At 36.7% G+C, this 19,734-nt stretch overlaps 1 protein-coding gene across 5 annotated transcripts in view; it reads left to right on the top strand.

Annotated features, from left to right (window-relative positions):
* The window catches only part of TRPC4 (transient receptor potential cation channel subfamily C member 4), a 221,037-nt gene that overhangs the window by 191,903 nt on the left and 9,400 nt on the right, over positions 1-19,734 (top strand). For 3 of the 5 annotated variants that reach the window (XM_081046156.1, XM_081046158.1, XM_081046157.1), the window contains 4 exons: positions 746-941; positions 4,366-4,575; positions 18,671-18,712; positions 18,844-18,933. In XM_081046156.1, the coding sequence (XP_080902282.1) occupies positions 746-941; positions 4,366-4,575; positions 18,671-18,712; positions 18,844-18,933 (538 nt within the window). The remainder of the gene's footprint in view (positions 1-745; positions 942-4,365; positions 4,576-18,670; positions 18,713-18,843; positions 18,934-19,734) is intronic. The other 2 variants (XM_081046159.1, XM_081046160.1) reach the window with 2 other exon arrangements.

Below are 19,734 nucleotides of genomic sequence, written 5' to 3'. Positions count from 1 at the left end.
GCCATCTTACAGGATTCACTTTGTGCAACTTTAATTGTCAATGTGGAAATCCATAATGATAACATGATTTTTAATCCTCCTGCAACTAAAAGCAAAATCAGGTAAAAGAACTGACATTTTTCAAAGACTAAGCTTGAGAATCTACTATTTTTTAACTATCATTCAGTATTTTAAGATGGTTGGGCAAACTTTCTATATAAAGGACACATAGTAAATATTTTAGGCTTCATGGGCCATATGTTCCTGTTGCAACTGCTCACCTTTGCCATTGTAACACAAAAGAAACCATAGACAATGCAGAAATGAATCAGCATGGCTATGTTTCAATACAACTTTATTTATGGACATCGAATTGTAAATTTATACAATTATTGCATGTCACAAAATATCACTCTTCTTTTCATTTTTTTCCCCTCAACCATTTGAAAAAACAAAACTCATTCTTAACTCAGTGGCCATACAAAAACAGGCTATGGGTCAGATCTGTCATTCCTGCAGTAGCAAATTAAACGTAGATTTCAAAGATCTTAGGAAAATTAAGTACACCATTTGTTCTAGTATGATAAAAAATGTTTCAATTTTTTAATTAAGTTTAATTTTATATTTGCCCTAAAATATTAGTTTACTATTGATACGTATTTGTAAACTAATCAAATATTCATAACTAATCAAATTCTATTGTTATATTTTATTGTATACTCGTTCTATTAATATAGCTATTAGTGTCATTTTATCTTTTTTTCAGATTATTTGAGACACTCCAGTCCCTGTTTTGGTCAATATTTGGGCTTATCAATTTATATGTGACCAATGTCAAAGCACAGCATGAATTTACTGAATTTGTTGGTGCCACCATGTTTGGGACATACAATGTCATCTCCCTGGTTGTCCTACTCAACATGTTAATAGCTATGATGAATAATTCTTACCAACTTATTGCTGTAAGTTGAATAACTTTATTTTAATTCAATATTTCGCCCTAGAATGTGTTGTTCCTAGTTATACTCCATCTTATTATTTTTGGAAATAAAGTCTGTAATTGGCTATTGATAAGATAGAATCAGATCACATGTACAATATGAATGGTTAATTTGAAGTTTCTGAGCAGTGTTCACTGTATTTAGCTATATACTAATTTGGTGTTATTATATTACACATGATTATAAAATAAACTAAATCTATCTTGCCAGACAGTCATTGGCTATGGAAAACAGTAGATGAGATATGAATTATGAACAGGCAACTTATATCTATGCAATGCCCTTTGGACTTTGCATTGTCTTTGTCTGTTTAACCTAGAATCTTGGTATAGTCAAATTCAGGCCAGCTTGGCAAGATACAAAAGATAGCCCTGAGGGGAGTCTGAGGGGAAAAGCCATAGGATTTTCAGTTTCTTGAAGTGTAGAGAAAAGCTATGTAGATGTAACCCTGACTTCTGTAGCAGAACATACAATATCTGTGTTTATTTGAAATTCTGGAATCCAAACACTTAGTTTAATTTATTTATTCATTCACTCAACAAATTCTTATTGAGTCCCTACTCTGCTGCCAGGTTCTGTTCTAGAAATTAGAAATATAACAATGAACAAGGAAGACAAAGTCCTTTATCCCCTTGAACTTACATGCCAGTGATGATATATGTCTATGGCCAATAGCAATAGATAAAACAAACTATACAGAAATGAAATATTTTTCTTCAGTCTTTAATATAACCTTAGACAAGTAGCATTTTATAAAGATAATTATAGACTGCTCATTTTCTCCTTAAATACCTAAAATTATATTTCATCTTAGACTCTATTGCTAAACTTCTTGAGTGTTATTATTGTTATTTTGAAAAGCAGCATTCAGAATTTTATTTAAACCTGTCACAGAAGAAAAACTGCATAAATATAAGAATAGATGATTTTTATTTACTGATTGACAGTCTAAAGTATTCCCACTTGGATATACTTAGGTCCTAGGATTTGCATATGAATAGGTAAATCTGTGGAGTTCATTTGAGCATATTACAAATCTGAAATGTATAGATAGCCCTTATATACGTCCCTCAGAACTTATGTATTCCTCTAGTCAACACACTTTCACAATGTGGATTCTATTTTCCAGACCACTCCATCAAAAACATTAGAAAGCCTCTAACTATCAAGCTATATACAGAGAAGCTGTATATACAATTTGGAGTCTATAAAACATTAAATATACCGATTCATCAAGAGAACATTATTCAAGAACAGTATGACATGTTCTTATTGCTTCTTTGTGGAGTGTCTTCCTAGGTTCCTTCTTACAGAGACGAGAACAAGCTTCAAATCTCTATTTTTGTTTAGCCCAAACTCTAAATCTTCTTGACAGGAGCAGGCACGAGGAGGCTGGGACAGGTATACCTCCCACGACGCCTCTTTGGAACATAAACATGACAAGTATTTGACTTTCACCTGTCCCAGAATATCAGAATTTACCCTGAGGGCTTTCTCTTTGGTCCTGCTACCTGTAACTCAGAGCTTTAGGATCAAGCATGAAAACAGAAGACAGCTTAATAGTTAAAAGGCAAACGCAATCATGCAGGCCATGTCTAAAGCCTGCTTTTCACTCCCTCATTTGTTCATTGATCAAATATTTATTGTGTAGCTAGTACATGCCTGACAGAGGCTTGATTTTAGGGATACGCCAACTAATGAGGTTCCTGCCCTCAAGAAAAATGTAATGCCGTAGGGACAAAGTCTGAATAATTTCAATACTGAGAAAAGGGATTTGAGAATTTGATGGAAATACAGAAGAGCGGACCAAGACGGGCTGGGGGTGGGAGGCAGCTGAGGTTGATGGCAGTCAGGGCAGTCTTCCTAGGAGAGGAACTACCTAAGTGAAGTTTTAAATATTGACTGAGTCAGAAGGTGAGTAGCAGAAGATGGTTTTCAGTCATCACCAGTCTAGAACTTTTCACTTCCAGTTTTTCTTACCACTGTAGACTTTGTTTAGATTTTTTCTGACTTCCAAACCCGGAAATGCTTTGTGTTAGCAGTAAGAGAACATGATGAGGCCAGGATAACCCTTCATTTATGACTCCCTGAGAATCAGAAGGAATAGAAGGCACTCTAGGCCAATACTCTAGCTAGACAGAGTGACTGCCTTTTTATTACCGTAAGCCAATTCTACTGAGTCCCATTCTTTGTGACTGCAGCAAACAATACATAAGTTTCTTCTTTAATGCAGAATAGAAGCTTGTTTAAAAAGAAAGGGACGGAGGAAGAACTAGAGGAGAGGAAGAGGAGGGAAAATAGGAGGAAAACTGTAGCTTCTGTGCCTCAATCTATTGACTGAACCCTCCAATTAGACATTTGCTAAGCAACAATGAAGGCCACATGTCTTCTACCCATGGTGATCCTGTTGAAAGCACAATTTGTCCAGTGTCTAGACTAAAATCGATATTGTTCATATTAGAAATGTGTACCCAGCATATGCATTTATTAGCACCCAACAATTTAGGACTATTAGAATGGTATATTATCCTACTCTAAAAACTGAGTTTTAAAAATAACATTCATGGGTTAAAATGAATTATTTTGAATTTTTAATTTTATGTATGCCTTGGTTCTACCACTTCCTACTTCCCAGATTTTTTGCTTAAATTAGTTTGTGGTTAGTTTGAGAGGAGACTGGCTGCCCTCTATCTAATTGCCACAAATGTTCCTAAGATTTCCCAGGAAGTTAATAAAATGGATTAATAAATGATGATGGAGGATAGCCTCAGGCTTGTTGGCAGGCACAGGACAGACCCTTGTGTGGTGCCCTTTGTCAAGGTTCAGCACTGTGGCAACCCCTACTCTACGTGTGGCAGGGAACGTCTGAGTTTACGCCTGTTGCCTAAGGGTGGACAATAATTATTCACATGGAAACCTTATCAAGTAAAGCTTTTCCTGGAAACACCAGAAGGCTGAGCCTCAAGCATCCATAAAGGTGGCATTCACCTAGGCAGAGGTTCAAAGCCTTGGATAAGATATAAAGCCCTGTTTGTGGCTAAACTCTAATGACATTGAGCTGATGTAAGCCTACAGTGCAGGAAATGAAGGTTCAACTTCAAGGCAAAACTAATCACTGCAGTCTCTTTAACATGGAATTATTTCAGATGTCTGTTTCATGGGAGACGGAAGGAAGAAAAGTGACAACAGAGCTGTGACTCCTTACCAGGGTCAGCCCCCATCTGAAATGTTTTGATGATTATCTCTGAGAGTCAGCAATGTTTTTATAAGCAATTTAATTAATATTCGAAGAGCCACTCAAAGTCAGGTTAAAGGCTCTCTGTAAGGTTTATCTTACCTTATTAATTAAGAAACCTGTCAGCAGTTGTCATATTCTCTTGTTCAGGACCATGCAGACATAGAATGGAAATTTGCTCGAACAAAGCTTTGGATGAGTTATTTTGAAGAAGGAGGTACCCTGCCTACTCCCTTCAATGTCATCCCAAGCCCCAAGTCTCTCTGGTACCTGATCAAATGGATTTGGACACACCTGTGCAAGAAAAAGATGAGAAGAAAGCCAGAAAGTTTTGGAACAATAGGGGTAAGAATACAGCATGTTAGTATTCCTTTTTATTTTAATTGTGTATATAAATGTATTTGTGGTCCTTGTTGAATATTTTTGCATTTTTAGCTTTTTTCTTCTTACTCGTTGCATTGAACATTTTTTTGCACAACTACCATATCTAAGACACGGTTTGAGTAACTGACTTTTTCACTAAGCTATTTCTTACACTGAGGGCCATCACTGTTATTTTAATAGAATCCACACTTTACACAAGACTCTACACCCACCAGTCATTCCTTGGGGAACTAGCACATTCTCTCTTAATGTCTTAGTTTCTAGCTCTTTTCAGAACTATTCCCTCAGGTTATTTGTGGTTTGCTTACTCTTTGTTCATTTCTCTCTCTGGATGGAAGGGGTCTGCTGCTTTCACCTGATAATACCTGCCATCAGCTTCTTCACAGAGCATATTGTGCTTGATAAAATTTTCTCAATGAAATGATCGAATGAATATTATCACTTGAAAATGCTGTGCCTTATTCAATCAAAGTGATTTGAGAATATGTTTAACTGCTCCACATTTTGCTTCTACTCCCAATCATATTAGATGCCAAGAAGTTGTGGTTTTTTCAAAAAAAAAATTATTAGGACTCCTGAGAGCCGTGCCCCTCTTATACTGGAAGATTATACTTCCTTTGGCAATTTCTTTCACACTGGATGGAAAACAAGAGTTCAAGCAATTCAAGCAGAAAAATACATGGACTTAGAGTTTCGTTCCAGCCAAACCACTGACATGGGACAAGTGATTTCTTCATTTCTTTCTCACTTAATTTCCTAATTTTTAAAGGTCTCATAGTGATATTTTGGGAATCAATACCCTAACATTCATTAGTCACTTTGACCTTCTCAGAGAAATTGCTTTAGAAGTATTCTAATATGCCTTTATATTAGAATCACTAAGTAATGTTAGTTACTTAATTTTTAAAAATTACATTTTTTTAAAATTGTATTTAACATATTTTATGACTGCTAGTTATGCCCTAAGTGTTCCTCTTCACTCATTAACTTCATTGCCCACTAGGCATTGTTATCAGCACAAAATGGGGCTTTCTGTACCGAAAGTGGTATTGATATTTCTGTAATCTCAATAACAATTCTAATTCTAAAGAGAATTGACTGGCAAGAGAGCACAGCGAATAAAGAGGTGGTTAGGAGAAGCAAATATATTCTTTCCTGTAAGCTGTTACTCTGTAAACTTGGAGGACTAAAGTTTGGGCATATATCTCATTTTAGAAACAAAGTCAGATTACAGTGTAGCCTTACGCTGTGATCCTCATACTCATTTGTAGACTTTATCACTGATACTAGGAAGAGTTACATTATTTTACTCCAAATGTTTGAATTCTTTGTTAAATAAGTTCAACTTATTTAAAAACATATAGTTGTAAAAAATGTAATAATTTAGGTTTAACAGGCAATTATTATATGTGTTCCACATACCATAAAAACTATGTTGTTATGGTATCTGTTCATAGGAGTATTTTGATATAAAAAGAGTTTCTGGGTCCAAAACTGAAGGCCACACATAAGAGATATTTGTCTTTCAATTTTCAATTTTAGGCCATAGCAGAAGGAATCTTTGGTTTTAAGATGCCACAAAACTTGTAAGAAGATACGAGGCCCTGCTCTAATATTTTAAGAAATCCATCTGTGCGGCCACCAAAATCATGGAGAAACCACTCTAAGAATTTGACTTCCAACTCTCCTGCTGCCCAACCCAAGGGGTACCCCCACTGTTGATGCATTGTTAAGAATATGTTACCATCATTTCTTAGATTGAAGAGAAGCTTAACGTTCTCTTGGGCTTTTCTATTAAAGCAGTGATTCACACCTATCAGAGGTAGAGGGTAAATTGCATAAGTTAAAGAGCTTTCTTTTCTATACATTACTGGGCTCAAAAAAACAAATTTCTTTTTATGCCTCTATCTCTACATTTGAATATTTTGATCCAAGCTGATCACAGAAAGATAATTCACAATTAGTTGTGACCTCAAAGCATTCCCTTTTCCTTAGCCATATAAATGTTGTTAACCATTGGACATATTTATGCTTTGGGAATTGATTAATGCCATATCACAAAACCCCCAAAGTGGGGACTCAGGCCCTGGGCCAAGAAGGTTTCTGGCTTCATGTAGGAAAGAATTCAAACATTGAGCCCTGTCATGCAGGGTGTCATGTGTGTCTCTGGTCCCGCTCCCCACAGAAGAACACAGGACATGAGGAACACCATAAAGGTGAGGCCAAAAAGGAACACTCACGGAGCCAAGGATAGGGCAGTCATATCACTATAGTCTCGCTGGTGGCTGGGTTGGAGACACAGGAAGCAGGATCCACACAATCTGCAACCTGCTGTCCGCTTCTCTGCCAACCAACCAACCGTACCTGCTACCTACAACCCACCTTGCTAACTGCAATCTGCTCTTGCTAGCTCAGCCACCATCTTCTTGCCAGCCCCCATTTTCTGCTAGCATAGCCACAGCAGTTATATTAGTGGCCAGTAACTCGTTGGTTACAGCTGACGGCGAACTAGCCACAGCTATGGCCATCCAATCACAGTTGATGGCCATTTACTACCTGAGCCAGCACCTTTCTATGTGAGGCCGAGAGCCTGGAAACTGCACTGCTGGCTCTGTCCCCACAATCCCTGTAATGCAGGGTCTCATGCGGGGGTCTCTGGCCCCACTCACTGCACAAGAACGTAGGTTTTGCTGAGGCTGAAAAGAAACACGGAACCATAGATAGGGGAGTCATACCACTATATTCTCGCTGGCGGCTGGGTTGGAGATACAGGAAGCAGGAACCACATGATCTGCAATCTATAGTCCACTTCTCTGCCAACCCTCTTGCTAGCTGCAATCTGCGCTTGCTAACCTCACTTGCTAGCCGCAATCCACCGTCCACTTCTCTGCCAACCACCAACCCTTTGCTAACTGCAATCTGCCCTTGCTAGCTCAGTCATGGCAGTTAAATCAGTGGCCAATGGCTAACTGGTTACAGCTGATGGCCAACTAGTCACAGCTGATGGTCATCTACTACCCGAGTCAGCACTTCTCCACATGAGGCTGAGAGCCTGGAAACTGCTTTCCCACAAACTGTCCCCACAAGCCCATATAGAGTTTAAAGTGAAAATAATTTCTTTAGCAGAGAATGAGTAAGAAAAGGCCACTCCACAAAAATAGTGGTGGACTCTAATCACTAGTGAAAGAGACCCTCTCCCCACAATGGGCTAGGGTTTATATGTTTCTTGTTTCTATGGAAAATTTCTTGGTATGGGAAACTTCTGCAAAACACAAAAAGAATAGGGGCAGGTTTCCGTTTAACCTTTGTAAGGTACAGCCTGTGGCTAGTTTATAATAAGTTTAATTAAGGGAATGGCCATAATGGAATCTCTTTGCTCAGTAGGCTTCAGTTGGACTGTTCTGTGTGATTGATGAACATCTGACCCAGTTCTGTTTCTGGCTGCACACAGGGAGCAGGCTTGCAATCCAACTTCCTTGTTCCTTCTGAGAAAACAGTCCCCATGCCCCTTCCCTATATTATTATGACAAACTAAATAAATACTGTGAGTCATGTCTCTTTTCTCCAGCCCTATTCCCTCTCAATCCTGCCTGTTCTCTGCCAAGCTAAGGCTTTGGGCAAGCACAAGCCTAATCAAATTCAATGTTATAAATTTACTTTTTATCTAGATTGTATTTCACAGTGAAAAGGAAATAATATATATATGTATATATATATATATACATATATATATGTGTATATATATATATGTGTGTGTGTCAAATATATATATATATATATATATATATATATATATATATATATATTTTTTTAATTTTATTGGGGAATATTGGGAAATAGTGTGTTTCTCCAGGGCCCATTAGCTCCGAGTCAGTTTCCTTCAATCTAGTTGTAGAGGGCACAGCTCAGCTCCAAGTCCAGTCACAATTTTCAATATTTAGATGCAGGGAGCACAGCCCACCATCCCATGCAGTAATTGAATTTGCAACCTTGTTGTTGAGAGTTGTTGTTGAGAATTCCTGCTCTAACCAAATGAGCCATCTGGCCGCCCCTCTGGGGGCTCAGCTGCAGCTCATTGTCTTCAATCTAGTTGTGGAGGGCGCAGCTCACTGGCCCATGTGGGAATCGAACTGAAAAGGACATAATATTAATATTTTGTTTTGCATACTTTCAGTTGAGTTTTATCCATTTAGATTTTAAATGGACATAAATAATATATATTATTTGTAAAGAAAAGTATGATAAATGAAAAGTAAATTAAGAAGATTGTAATATTAAAGAGTTAAATGAGAAAATGACAAAAAGTAATTTATTTTGCCGCGAATTCATTTTAGTTTGGTTAATCTCCCTGATAGTTATTTGTATAGACATATGAAGACAAGGAGATATACATATATCCATTAATTAAAAGGTGACATGGAAATGCCAATGACAGTCACTTTGTGTAACCAAGACATAGCTTAGACTATCTCATTACACTTCAAAGAGACCTTAGAAATCATTTAGCTCAACCATTTCTTTTAAAAGATAATTTGCTTACCTAACCCAATGTTTCAGGGTCCCTTGGCAGTGACAAACCTGGGGGAAAAACCTGGGTCATTTGTTTCCCAATCTAATGTGCTTTCCATTGCCTCCTCTTGTTTCCCTGAAAAGTCTGATGACAACACACAATATCTTCCATGTTGTGTGTTCATCTTTTGGGTTTCCTCATTGGAGGTAGATTTTATGAATTCTTTTAGGCATTTTCTCTAACCTTCCCAGCTGTGATTCACTTACTCTTGTCACCCAGCAGCTGCCTGAATGTCACCTTCATGCTCATTCCCTGCAAAGGGTTGCCACATTAGCCTCTCTCTAGGAGCTCGTTATTGGTGAGCTTCTGTTGCTATTTATGACTTCCGGTAATATTAATACAGCTACCTGTGTAAACTCATTAACTTTTTTTTCCCTCTAAACTTTGGACTTCTTTCTATGGATGATTAGGAGTTCCGGGTAAATTAATCTTTCATTTGGAATGCTTGATGGGGGAAAGTATAAAGGAAGCAGAACTACTTTATTGAGCAAAACATTTATTGTAGAGATCTGTAAAGAGGGATTGTGTCATGCAGGGCAGCTTGCGGGGTCTCAGCTCCCCACTCACCATATACGAACGCAGTTCATGGTGAAGCCAAAAAGGAACACCCACGGAGCCATAGGTAGGAGAGTCATACCACTCTAGTCTCACTGGCCGCTGGGTTGATGACACAGGAAGCAGGAGCCACAGAATACGCAATCCACACTCCATCACACTCTGCGCTTGCTAGCTGTAATCCACTCTTGCTAGCTCAGCCACCATCTTCTTGCTAGCCCCCCCAATTATGCTGCTAGTGTAGCCACAGCAGTTATATTAGTGGCCAATGGCTCACTGGTTACAGCTGACAGCCAACTAGCCACAGCTGATGGCCATCCAATCACAGTTGATGGCCATTTACTACCTGAGCCAGCACCTTTCCACGTGCACTCCTGGCTCTGTCCCCACAGATTGTAATGGTGGCACTGAATCTTCTATTTTGAGACTTGTATCTCTGGTATAATTTGATTTAAAAAATGTAATTCAGCTTGGGATTTTTTGAAAGCTTTTTTTCCTCTGCTTCCTTTCCGCTAAATGTTAATAATCCTGTTTCCTATACATTTACTATATGCAGTTTCAATGATTCGCTTATTTCGGGTGCACAGTGCTGGCCCTGTGACTTAGGAGAGATTTTGCATCTGTATGGGATAACCAGCTTAACTGCACCTTCCCTCACCCCAACCGACAAAGCCAAACTCAATGGAAAATTCCACTACAGGCTGAAGCAATTTACATCCTGGTTAGAAAATATAAAGCTTGAGACCAAACAAAGACTCCACACATTAAGTGGGGTCCAGATCCACTTAATAAAAGTAGAAAGATGTTAATGCAATACATCGCCAAGGTGTTTAATTAATGTGAAACATTTTTTAATGCCATAGACTGGGTTTCTAAATGGAATTCTTAAGTTAATACACCAATATCCTAAACCAAAAACTAATAGATCTTTTAACATCATTTAAAAAATGATTTTTAATTCCTTCATTTAATGTTTTCCACATTCTAGTTTTTTCTGGAGCACGTAGTGAGGAGCTCATGAGATACCATCCTTGTCAGAGTCATTTAGCACCCCTCAGCTTGGGGAATACTCATGCTAATGAGTTGCCATAAAAATATGCTCAGTTAAGTCACGGAAAGAGAATTAGAAACTTTGAATGAGTTATCACCACCTATCATCATAAAGGAAAAATACTAATAGTACATGCCTTTCAGACTTCATTTTTAGTGATAATTTATCAGAATGTATTGTTCCTTAATCTCCATCACTTTCAGGAGGCCTAACTACAAATCTTACAGATATGGAAGTATCCATCGGTGAGTTACTCTCAATCCCTAATTTACTGCTGAAAGATTTGCTGACAGGGCCTTTTAATTAAATTTTCTTTGCCAAGTAGGGATGTAGAGGAATGAATTGCTTGATATTCTTTGTATTTCAAGAGTAAGATCATGAATATTTGGTTTGACAAGGCGTATTTTATTTCTTTTATTTTTATATGCTTAAAAAGTGTGTTTATAGAGAACAATATGTATATCCATCTGTAAATGAGCCAAACTGCAGTTTGTTTTAAAGGGGTCACACCCTGGAATGGCCCCTTGCCATTTTTGCTTAGTTTTAAAAGAAGGAGAGAGCACAGCAAGCTGCATCCCTCAAGGGATTCACTGAGCAAAGCAAAGAATAAAAATGGCATAACTCAAGGCCTTAAAATTAGTGATCGACCAAAGCCGGAGTGGAAATGAGAGAAAATGGCAATGACAATTGACTGCAGGGAACCAGCAATATGAAGTGAGCCTGACATCCCACCGAGTGGACCTGCAGAGAACTAGAGATAAAGAGTGAGAAAAATGTCACAGCTGATTCCCCAGAGCCTTTTCTTTCAAGGCTGTAAAACCCTTCCTGCTCTAAAGCAACCTGACACTTCTGTTGAAATGCGAAGCTACCACATAGCAAACAGGAAGTTTCTCACCAGTTGGTATTTTCCTTTATCATTAGTTCAGTGATCCAAATACTGCCATTGTCTTGTCCTTACAAATCAGGAGGAGCCTGCAAACTGAAAGTTAGCTAATAGGTGCCCTGGGCACCTGCCAAAGAATATTCTACACATAATGCTAGGCTTCTGATATAATTTACGAAGAAAATTGCCAAATTAAAGGGCACGTCTTCCTTCAAAATATTTTTCCTAGACACCAAGTTAAGAAAGGAAGGTTCTTGATTGGCCATGTAGTCCATTTTTCCTGTCTTAAACATAACTGACAACCGATCTGATTTTTTTTCTTTTCTTTTTTTTTTTTTTTAAGGCTGCAAAATGCAACTCCACAAAAGCCTCAGAACTCATTCATGGAGAAATTCTTTTCTAACCTAGGTCTGTTTATTTTTAGTAAAGACAAAGAACACCTAGACATTGCAAATTACTTTATCAATCAAAATTTAACATGTGAATGGCTTGAAAAAAATTAAATATGCATTACCCACTCAGGTAATTTTTAAAGAAATGTCCTTTATTATATTACTTTCATAAACACAAATTGGTCAGTTCTGTTCTTGGTTATTTCCAGTGACAATTGTAAGTTGTAATGTTTTCCCTTATGATAGTAAATCCCTTTGAAGCTCAGCTGATCTTTACCCAACAAAAAGATTGCAAACATATGCGGTATTATTGATGTTAGTTCTAGTATTCGTATACTTAATAATGTCACTAAGTTCCAAAAATCATCATATTTATTGCAAAAAGTATATATGTTATGGGTTGAATTGTGTGCCCCAAAAAGATATGTTGAAATCCTAACCCCCAATACCTCAAAATGTGACCTTATTTGGCAATAGGGTCGTTGCAGGAGTAATTAGTTAGGATGAGGTCATATTGCAATCGAGTCCTTATAGAAATATGATGATGTGAAGACACAGAGACACAGAGAGAACAGCATGTAAATGAAGATAGAAACAGAGAATGGAATTACACAACTACAGGCCAAGAAACACCGAGGATTGACAGCTACCACAAAAAGCTAGGAAGAGGAAAAGAAGGATTCTACGGAGTCTAAGAGAAAACATATCCCTGACAAAGCCTTGATTTGAGACTTCTGGTCTCTATAGGTGTGAGACAGTAATTTCTGTTGTTTTAAGTCACCTGGTTTGTAGTACTTTGCATGGCAGCCCTAGGAAACTAATACAACATCTACCATACATTTTGTGGGTATTAGTTTTTATTAAAATAAATATGGATTCAGTATGGTAAGGATGTTGACCCTCAAATTAAGATGTGTTGGGAGAAGGAGGCAAAGTCACAGAATACGTAGCAGATGTCTCTTAATGTCTTCTTGATAGAAAGAGCAAGGAGTAAAGTCAATTCTAGCCCGGAATCCTAGAACTGGCACTGCCATGAGAACATCGTGGTATTTTATATACTCGCTTAACTCTGTGGGCCTTGCTTTCCTTACTTATAAATGAGGTGATGAAACTGGAACAGCTTTCTTATTCTAATAAATAATATGTCTGTTCTTTTTGCCTATGTGTCAACTGTCAGGTAGTAAAATTTAAATCCCAGACTGTTTTCCTAGACTTTTGGTAGATCCTAGGAAGCTAGAGAATTAAATTAACTGTAGTGTTAGCCTAAGAATGCTAATTAAAAAAGAAAGAAGGTCATTTTGTGCATAGCTAATAACTGTAGTCAAAATTTATCACTGACTTTATTGTCTTTGATAGTTTCTTTTCGTTCATGCTGAAACATGTGAGTTAGTGATTATATCCACTATTGCCTCTAGGCATATAATCCCCAAGTCTTCTTCTTTAGTCCTAAACTTCCCCCAAAGATATAAACTAGACAGTGGCTCTTCCACCTTAATGTCCTATGTTAATATCTCCTGACAAAAGTAAACTGGCATCTTAAGATGCTTAACCATAGAGCTGGGAGGACTATGGGTGGAGCTGGGCCCCTTGTTAAGTGTCTAGTCTTTACTTCCTGTTGAACTTTGTGGTAACTTCCAGGGGAAGGATGCAAACAAAGGGGGAGGTCATGTTGGTCTCGGCCCTTTTTTTTCCATGTGGACTGCCGGTTGGAACACTCGCCTGTGAGTGTGCATATGCCACTCCTTGGTGGCTTTGTTTCTTTTTTTTTCTTTTCCCCCAATAAACCGTTCTTTTGGTGGATTTTCTGAAGTTGTTTTTTGCCAGTTGACACTCCAAAATTGAATTCTTTATTATTTTTCTAATAGCACCAGCATCTCAGCAGCCAGGCTAAAAATCTTTGTCGTCATGCTCCTACCCTAGCGTCAAAGGCCCCTGGCTTGTCTTCCCCCCTCAACATTTCCTTTCCCCTGCAACTCTTACTGTCCCTTCCTGTCTATTCACACTGCTCTCATTTTATCTCACAGCCATCATGTAACTGTACCCTTCAGTTACATTATGGTAATAGCATCCCAATTAACTTCTTCAGCTACTGATTATCTCACATATACCTTTCCTACCTAATGCTGCTGCCAGATGACTACAAAAGTTCAATTTTCATCACATCACTCAATTAGTCGGAAACGCCAGGTGCCTACCAACCACGGAGTTCACTGTGCCACCTAAGATCCCCTATAAAGAACCCATTCTAACTTTCTTACATAACCTAATCTATATACCCTTATTATCAGTGCACATTGCAACTGGACTGGAAGTCACCATAACATACCTTACTCTCTCCGGCCAGTATATTTGCTCACCCTGTTCCAATCTTCTAGAACACCTGTGCGTCTCTGCCAGTCAAAGTCCTATAATTCTTTCACATCCGATCTAAAATCACGTTCCCTGTGTGAAGGCTGTTGCTGATTCTTTCCTTGGTCCAATGGTATGTCTTTCTTCCCTGTACTCAAATAACATTCTTAATAGCACTTCCCATATTTTCTTTTGTATTTTGCCTTCATCTATAGACATATGCGTTCTTGGCATTCCATTAACAGACTGACTATAAGCCATTTAAGGGCAAAAAGTATGTCTTACCCATTTCTGGTTTCTTGCAGCCCACTTGCAGTCACTTGTTAAATCTGTCTTAAATTGGTCCTTCAAACTAAGTTTCATGATATAGAAACCAACTAAGCAAAATTCATAGGGGTCATAGCAAAAATCCAATATCATGCAGAGATGTTCATAAAACTTTAGGGTCCCTCAAAAAGATGACTGACTAGCATTACAGACCTATCAGATGGGCTTAAAACTGGTACACTGACACCACTAAATGCATAAGGATGTGAAACAATGGGAACCCTCATACATTGCTGGTGGGAGTGCAAAATAGTGCAGCCACTGTGGAAGATAGTTTGATGGTTTCTTACAAAATTGAATATAATCTTACCATACAATCCAACAATCATACCCCTTGATATTTACTGAAAACAGTTGAAAACGTATGTCCACAAACATCTTGCACAAGGATGCACATGGCAGCTTTACTCATAATTACCAAAACTTGGAAGACACCAATATATCCTTCAGTAAGTGAATGGATAAATAAACTGTGGTACATCCAGACAAAGGAATATTATTCAGCACTAAAAAGAAATGAGCTATCAAGGCATAAAAAAAACCATGGAGGAACCTTAAATGAATATTAATAAGTGAAAGAAGCCAATCTGAAAAGACTACATACTATATGATTCCATTTATAGGACATTCTGGAAAAGGCAAAATTATGGAGACAGTGGTTGATAGAGGTTGTGATGGAAGAAGGGATAAAGAGGCTGAGAACAGATTTTTAGGGCAGTGAAAATACTCTTTATGAGACCATAGGATCATGTCATTACAGTAAACATTTGTCCAAACCCATAAACTTATATATACATCACTGAGTGAAGCATAAAGTAAACCATGTACTTTGGGTGATTACAATGTGTCAATGTAGGTTCATTAGTTGTAGCAAATGCACCTCTTCAGCAGGGATGCTAACATTCAGGGAGCCCATGTATGTGTGGCATTGGAGATGTATGGGAAATCTCTTTGTACCTTCCCCTCAATTTTGCTCTGAAATTTAAATTGCTCTAAAAAAAAATGAAGTCTAATGAAACAAAAATGACTGCCTACGGATGTGTGTTACATCTCTCTGTATTTCCTAGAACCAGCCCCTCACCCTGTTACTTAAATATAAATTCCTTACTTCCTACCTCCAGCTCTGTAGCTAAAGAAAATGTTCTCCTCAAGCATGACACACCATGCTAATCACACAGAGACACAATCGCATCTAAGTACACTCTTTTACTTCTCCAGGTAATCCTGATACCTGTCAAACTATCCACAGGTTGTTTTGATTCAATAATATTTTTAAAAAACTATCAAATCATACTAATCTGGGAAAAAAATGAAAAGATGATGGGAATTAATATTAGAAAGACATTATCTCATTTAATCTCCAAAATCACCCAGTGAGTTTATCCTCATCTTGCAAAATAAAAAATGGGGAAGAGAGAGGGCCTCAGAGATAAGTTCCTTGCTCATGCTCAGTCAGCTTCAAACCCACTTTTGACCCTTAAGTCCAGGTTCCCAACGTCACACCACCCTACCTCCCAGAAAGTAAAAGAAGTAGAAAACAGGTACTCATAATAGTAATGGTCAATCAGATAAGATCAATTCTGTGGTGCTAACCAGAGGAGAGATAAATTAGACACAAGGGATATCTGAGCTACATAATTTAGTGGTCATAATTTGGTTAATTTATTTCATTCATTTTTATTTTCAGTATTCAGAAGGTGGTTAACTTCATTTTTATTTTCCTAGTCTATTGAAGTTAAGTTGGCTGATGTAATCTCGCAAGACTAAAAATAGTTTTGTAGTATAGTCATGTAAGTTGGAAAGAAATTGATGGGCAAAAATAATTGACTATATTAACCTAGTCTTATCCTGGGATAAAGATATTGAAAATTCCTGAAAGTTATCATAGTAAACTTCGTCTGTGTTCCCTCTTTCTGCCAGAATACTTTTTCCTTTTTTTAAAAAACATTTCCCTAGAAAAATAAACCTGCAATTTTTTACAGTGTGATCTTTGATCTTTCCATGTTTGTGTTAAAATTTAAAAAATTGTATATAAGTAAGTTACTGCTGAAGGAGAGAGAGTTGTGCTCTTTTTAATAATAAAATACACTATGATATTTTCATTTATTACTCATAATTTTCTGATTCTGTCATCCTTAGTTTTAATTTTACAGTAAGGAAATTTAAACTTAAATCATGACTTAAAACTGCTCTTTGCTGACTATTTTTACAGGCTTTTCAAAGACTAATATAGAATGGTGAAATGCCATAGAACCCCAAAATAATAAAAATTGAGTCGACTAAATCCTATGTTAAATTCAGAGTTTCTATCTATTTAAATTATGGAACATGGATCTCTTATACAATATTTATAGTGACAGTGTTAAAGAAGTAAATATACAGCTTGCTTTAATATTTGTGTTCACTTGCAGTAAATTTAAGATCTGGAAGATTTGTTTCCTTTAAGTGTTTTTCTTTTGGACTTTAGCTTAGCTCTCAAAAAGAGTCATATACCTCCATCTGGTGGCCCAGTACAAAATATTTTTTCAAGATGTTTTAATTTTGTATTGTTTCAAATTTCCCAGTTTTTAAATTAATACCATAATCATGTTGAAAATTTGTTGTTTAAGGTTCATGTTATAGTAAACAGTATTCAAATAATTAGTGGATTTTAGGAAGTTAAGCATTGTCTCATCTGTTCCTCAAAGACACTAATAATGATGAAACACAAAACTATTCTCGTGGCCACTGAAAATGCCATCTTCCCCTATTCCCCCAAAGAGAAAAAAGAGTTTCTTTTAAATTGTTTGGTTTTTCCCCCAATACCATTTCTCAGTGATGAATGCACAGCTCTTTCCAAAATTCCATTTCATCAGCCTATGATTAAGTATTTAGTAAGAAACAAGATCAAAAGACATTTAAACCCAAGATATGTTAATTATTTTGCTTTCTCGCAATTTACCAAATACACCCCTTTATTATAGAATGTGTTATTTTAGATTATTTTCACCAGTTTTCTTCAAGAATCAATACTGATATATATTGATATCAGTATCAATAAATCAGTATCAATAAAATGATATTTATTAAAATTGGAATTATGACAACTTTACTAACATCTTTAGAATAGTTATGAAATCTGCAAATATATAATTTTAGTGTTATTTATTGTTTAACATGTAATGCACTTTTTTTTTTTTCAGTCATTAAAACATCTTCTCTCTTCATTCTGCACTCCAAAATCACTGTTCTATGCGAATCTTAGCTCTGCTCCCAAACCATTCTGATCTCTTCAAAATGATAGCTGGGACTCACACTTATTTTTTTAAATGATAAAATAATGAACCCTATGTTAGAACAGAATCTTTTATTTTTTTGTTAAATTCAAACTTCCAATTTAATTAACACAGCAATTCCCTCTTAATATACATTGGTTGAAATTAGTGGTGGGGTATTTATTGACTAAAAATGTTTTTGATTACATGTTGCATATTGTGGCTAAACTCTTAATCTTGCTACGTTGACATTTATGCAGACCTTTATATTATTATAACACTAGCTTTTTAGTCTATCAAATTTGTATTTTTATTGGATATTTCTTTTTTTTTTTATTTGATATGTCCCATCTGTGTCTCTTAGCATCATTTAAAGTGATTTGGGGCACATATCAACCATAATTACATAATTCTTCATCACCTTATATTAGAAAAACAACAGTTCCACCATTGTTAACTTATTCTACATATCAAATGCCATACAGATTGTAATCTTGCACTTTGTTGCTTTGGTTCACTCATTCTTTTGATTCATGCAAAGCAGTCTGTAGCTACTGTCCACTGTCTAATAAAAATCCCACTTGGAAAAAGTGAGGAAGAAGTATGCTTGATTAAAAGAACAAATAACTTATTTTCCAGAAGAGTCATACATCAATGTAACTGGAAAGTAAACATTATTTTTCTTTTCAGAGGCGAGCTGCTGATAATTTAAGAAGACATCACCAGTATCAAGTAAGTTATTCTTCTATTATATCTTGAAATTTGTATTAAAATTCAAGTACAGTCCCCTCTTCAGAACTGACTCAAGAAATAATTCATATTTATGCACTGAATATCAATTCTGTTGTTTCAAAATGCCTCAGGAAGTTATGAGGAATCTGGTGAAGCGATATGTTGCCGCGATGATTAGAGATGCCAAAACCGAAGAGGGCCTGACTGAAGAGAACTTTAAGGTAACCATTTTCATTTTAGTGTTGAAAACACCAAAAGGCAGGTTCTGTAGAATGTGCAACCCGAAACAGAATATTTGAAATCAAAGCTGGAAGTTCAGCTGTGTGTTCCAACAAGACTGTGTGTCTTCTGATTTTTAAATTAAAGCCCTATTGAATTATCAAAAAAAAAAAAAAAAAGTGGTGACATTTCTTCTTAAAATACATTGTTTTCAAACATACTTAATCGTAAATGTCAAGGGGATTTATTTGGAGGCAGAGAAAATCCTAGGGCCTTGTAGAATTCTGACTTGCTGATCCCAGCAGCACTCTCCTGAGTGAGCTCTAGTTTCGAAATTTCAATCTAATTTCTAGTCCTGAAACATTAAGTAACCGACATGCTAAAAACAACAATAAAAACCGTCTTTGTGCTCTGCACAGCTTTGGTAGCAGGAATTTAAAGTTTGAGCTTAATTGTAACTTATAAACTTAGTCTTTCTCCCTGAGTGTTTTTTGTTTGGTTGGTTGGTTTTGTTATTTTTTAATTCTTGCAGAGGAGGTAGTGTGTACAACAATACCTCTGTTATTCTGCATGAGTTTCTAGAGATTTTGGAAGAATGATTAAAGTCAGTAAGATCTTATAGACAAATACAAACAAACAAACAAATAAAAATCCCGCAGGAGACTTTTAACAGAGAAAAGCAGCAAGTTTGACAAAGAACAAAGTTAAGCCGGCAATTCAGTAAGAAAGTAGATAAATTGCAAAACTTAAAGCACAGATTGAAAGTTGGCTAGAATCCATAATGTTCTTGGCAGACACAAAAT

The sequence above is a fragment of the Rhinolophus hipposideros genome (genome assembly GCF_964194185.1).
Source record: "Rhinolophus hipposideros genome assembly, chromosome: 4".
Classification (NCBI taxonomy): domain Eukaryota; kingdom Metazoa; phylum Chordata; class Mammalia; order Chiroptera; family Rhinolophidae; genus Rhinolophus; species Rhinolophus hipposideros.
This window is presented reverse-complemented; position numbering and strand designations above follow the sequence as displayed.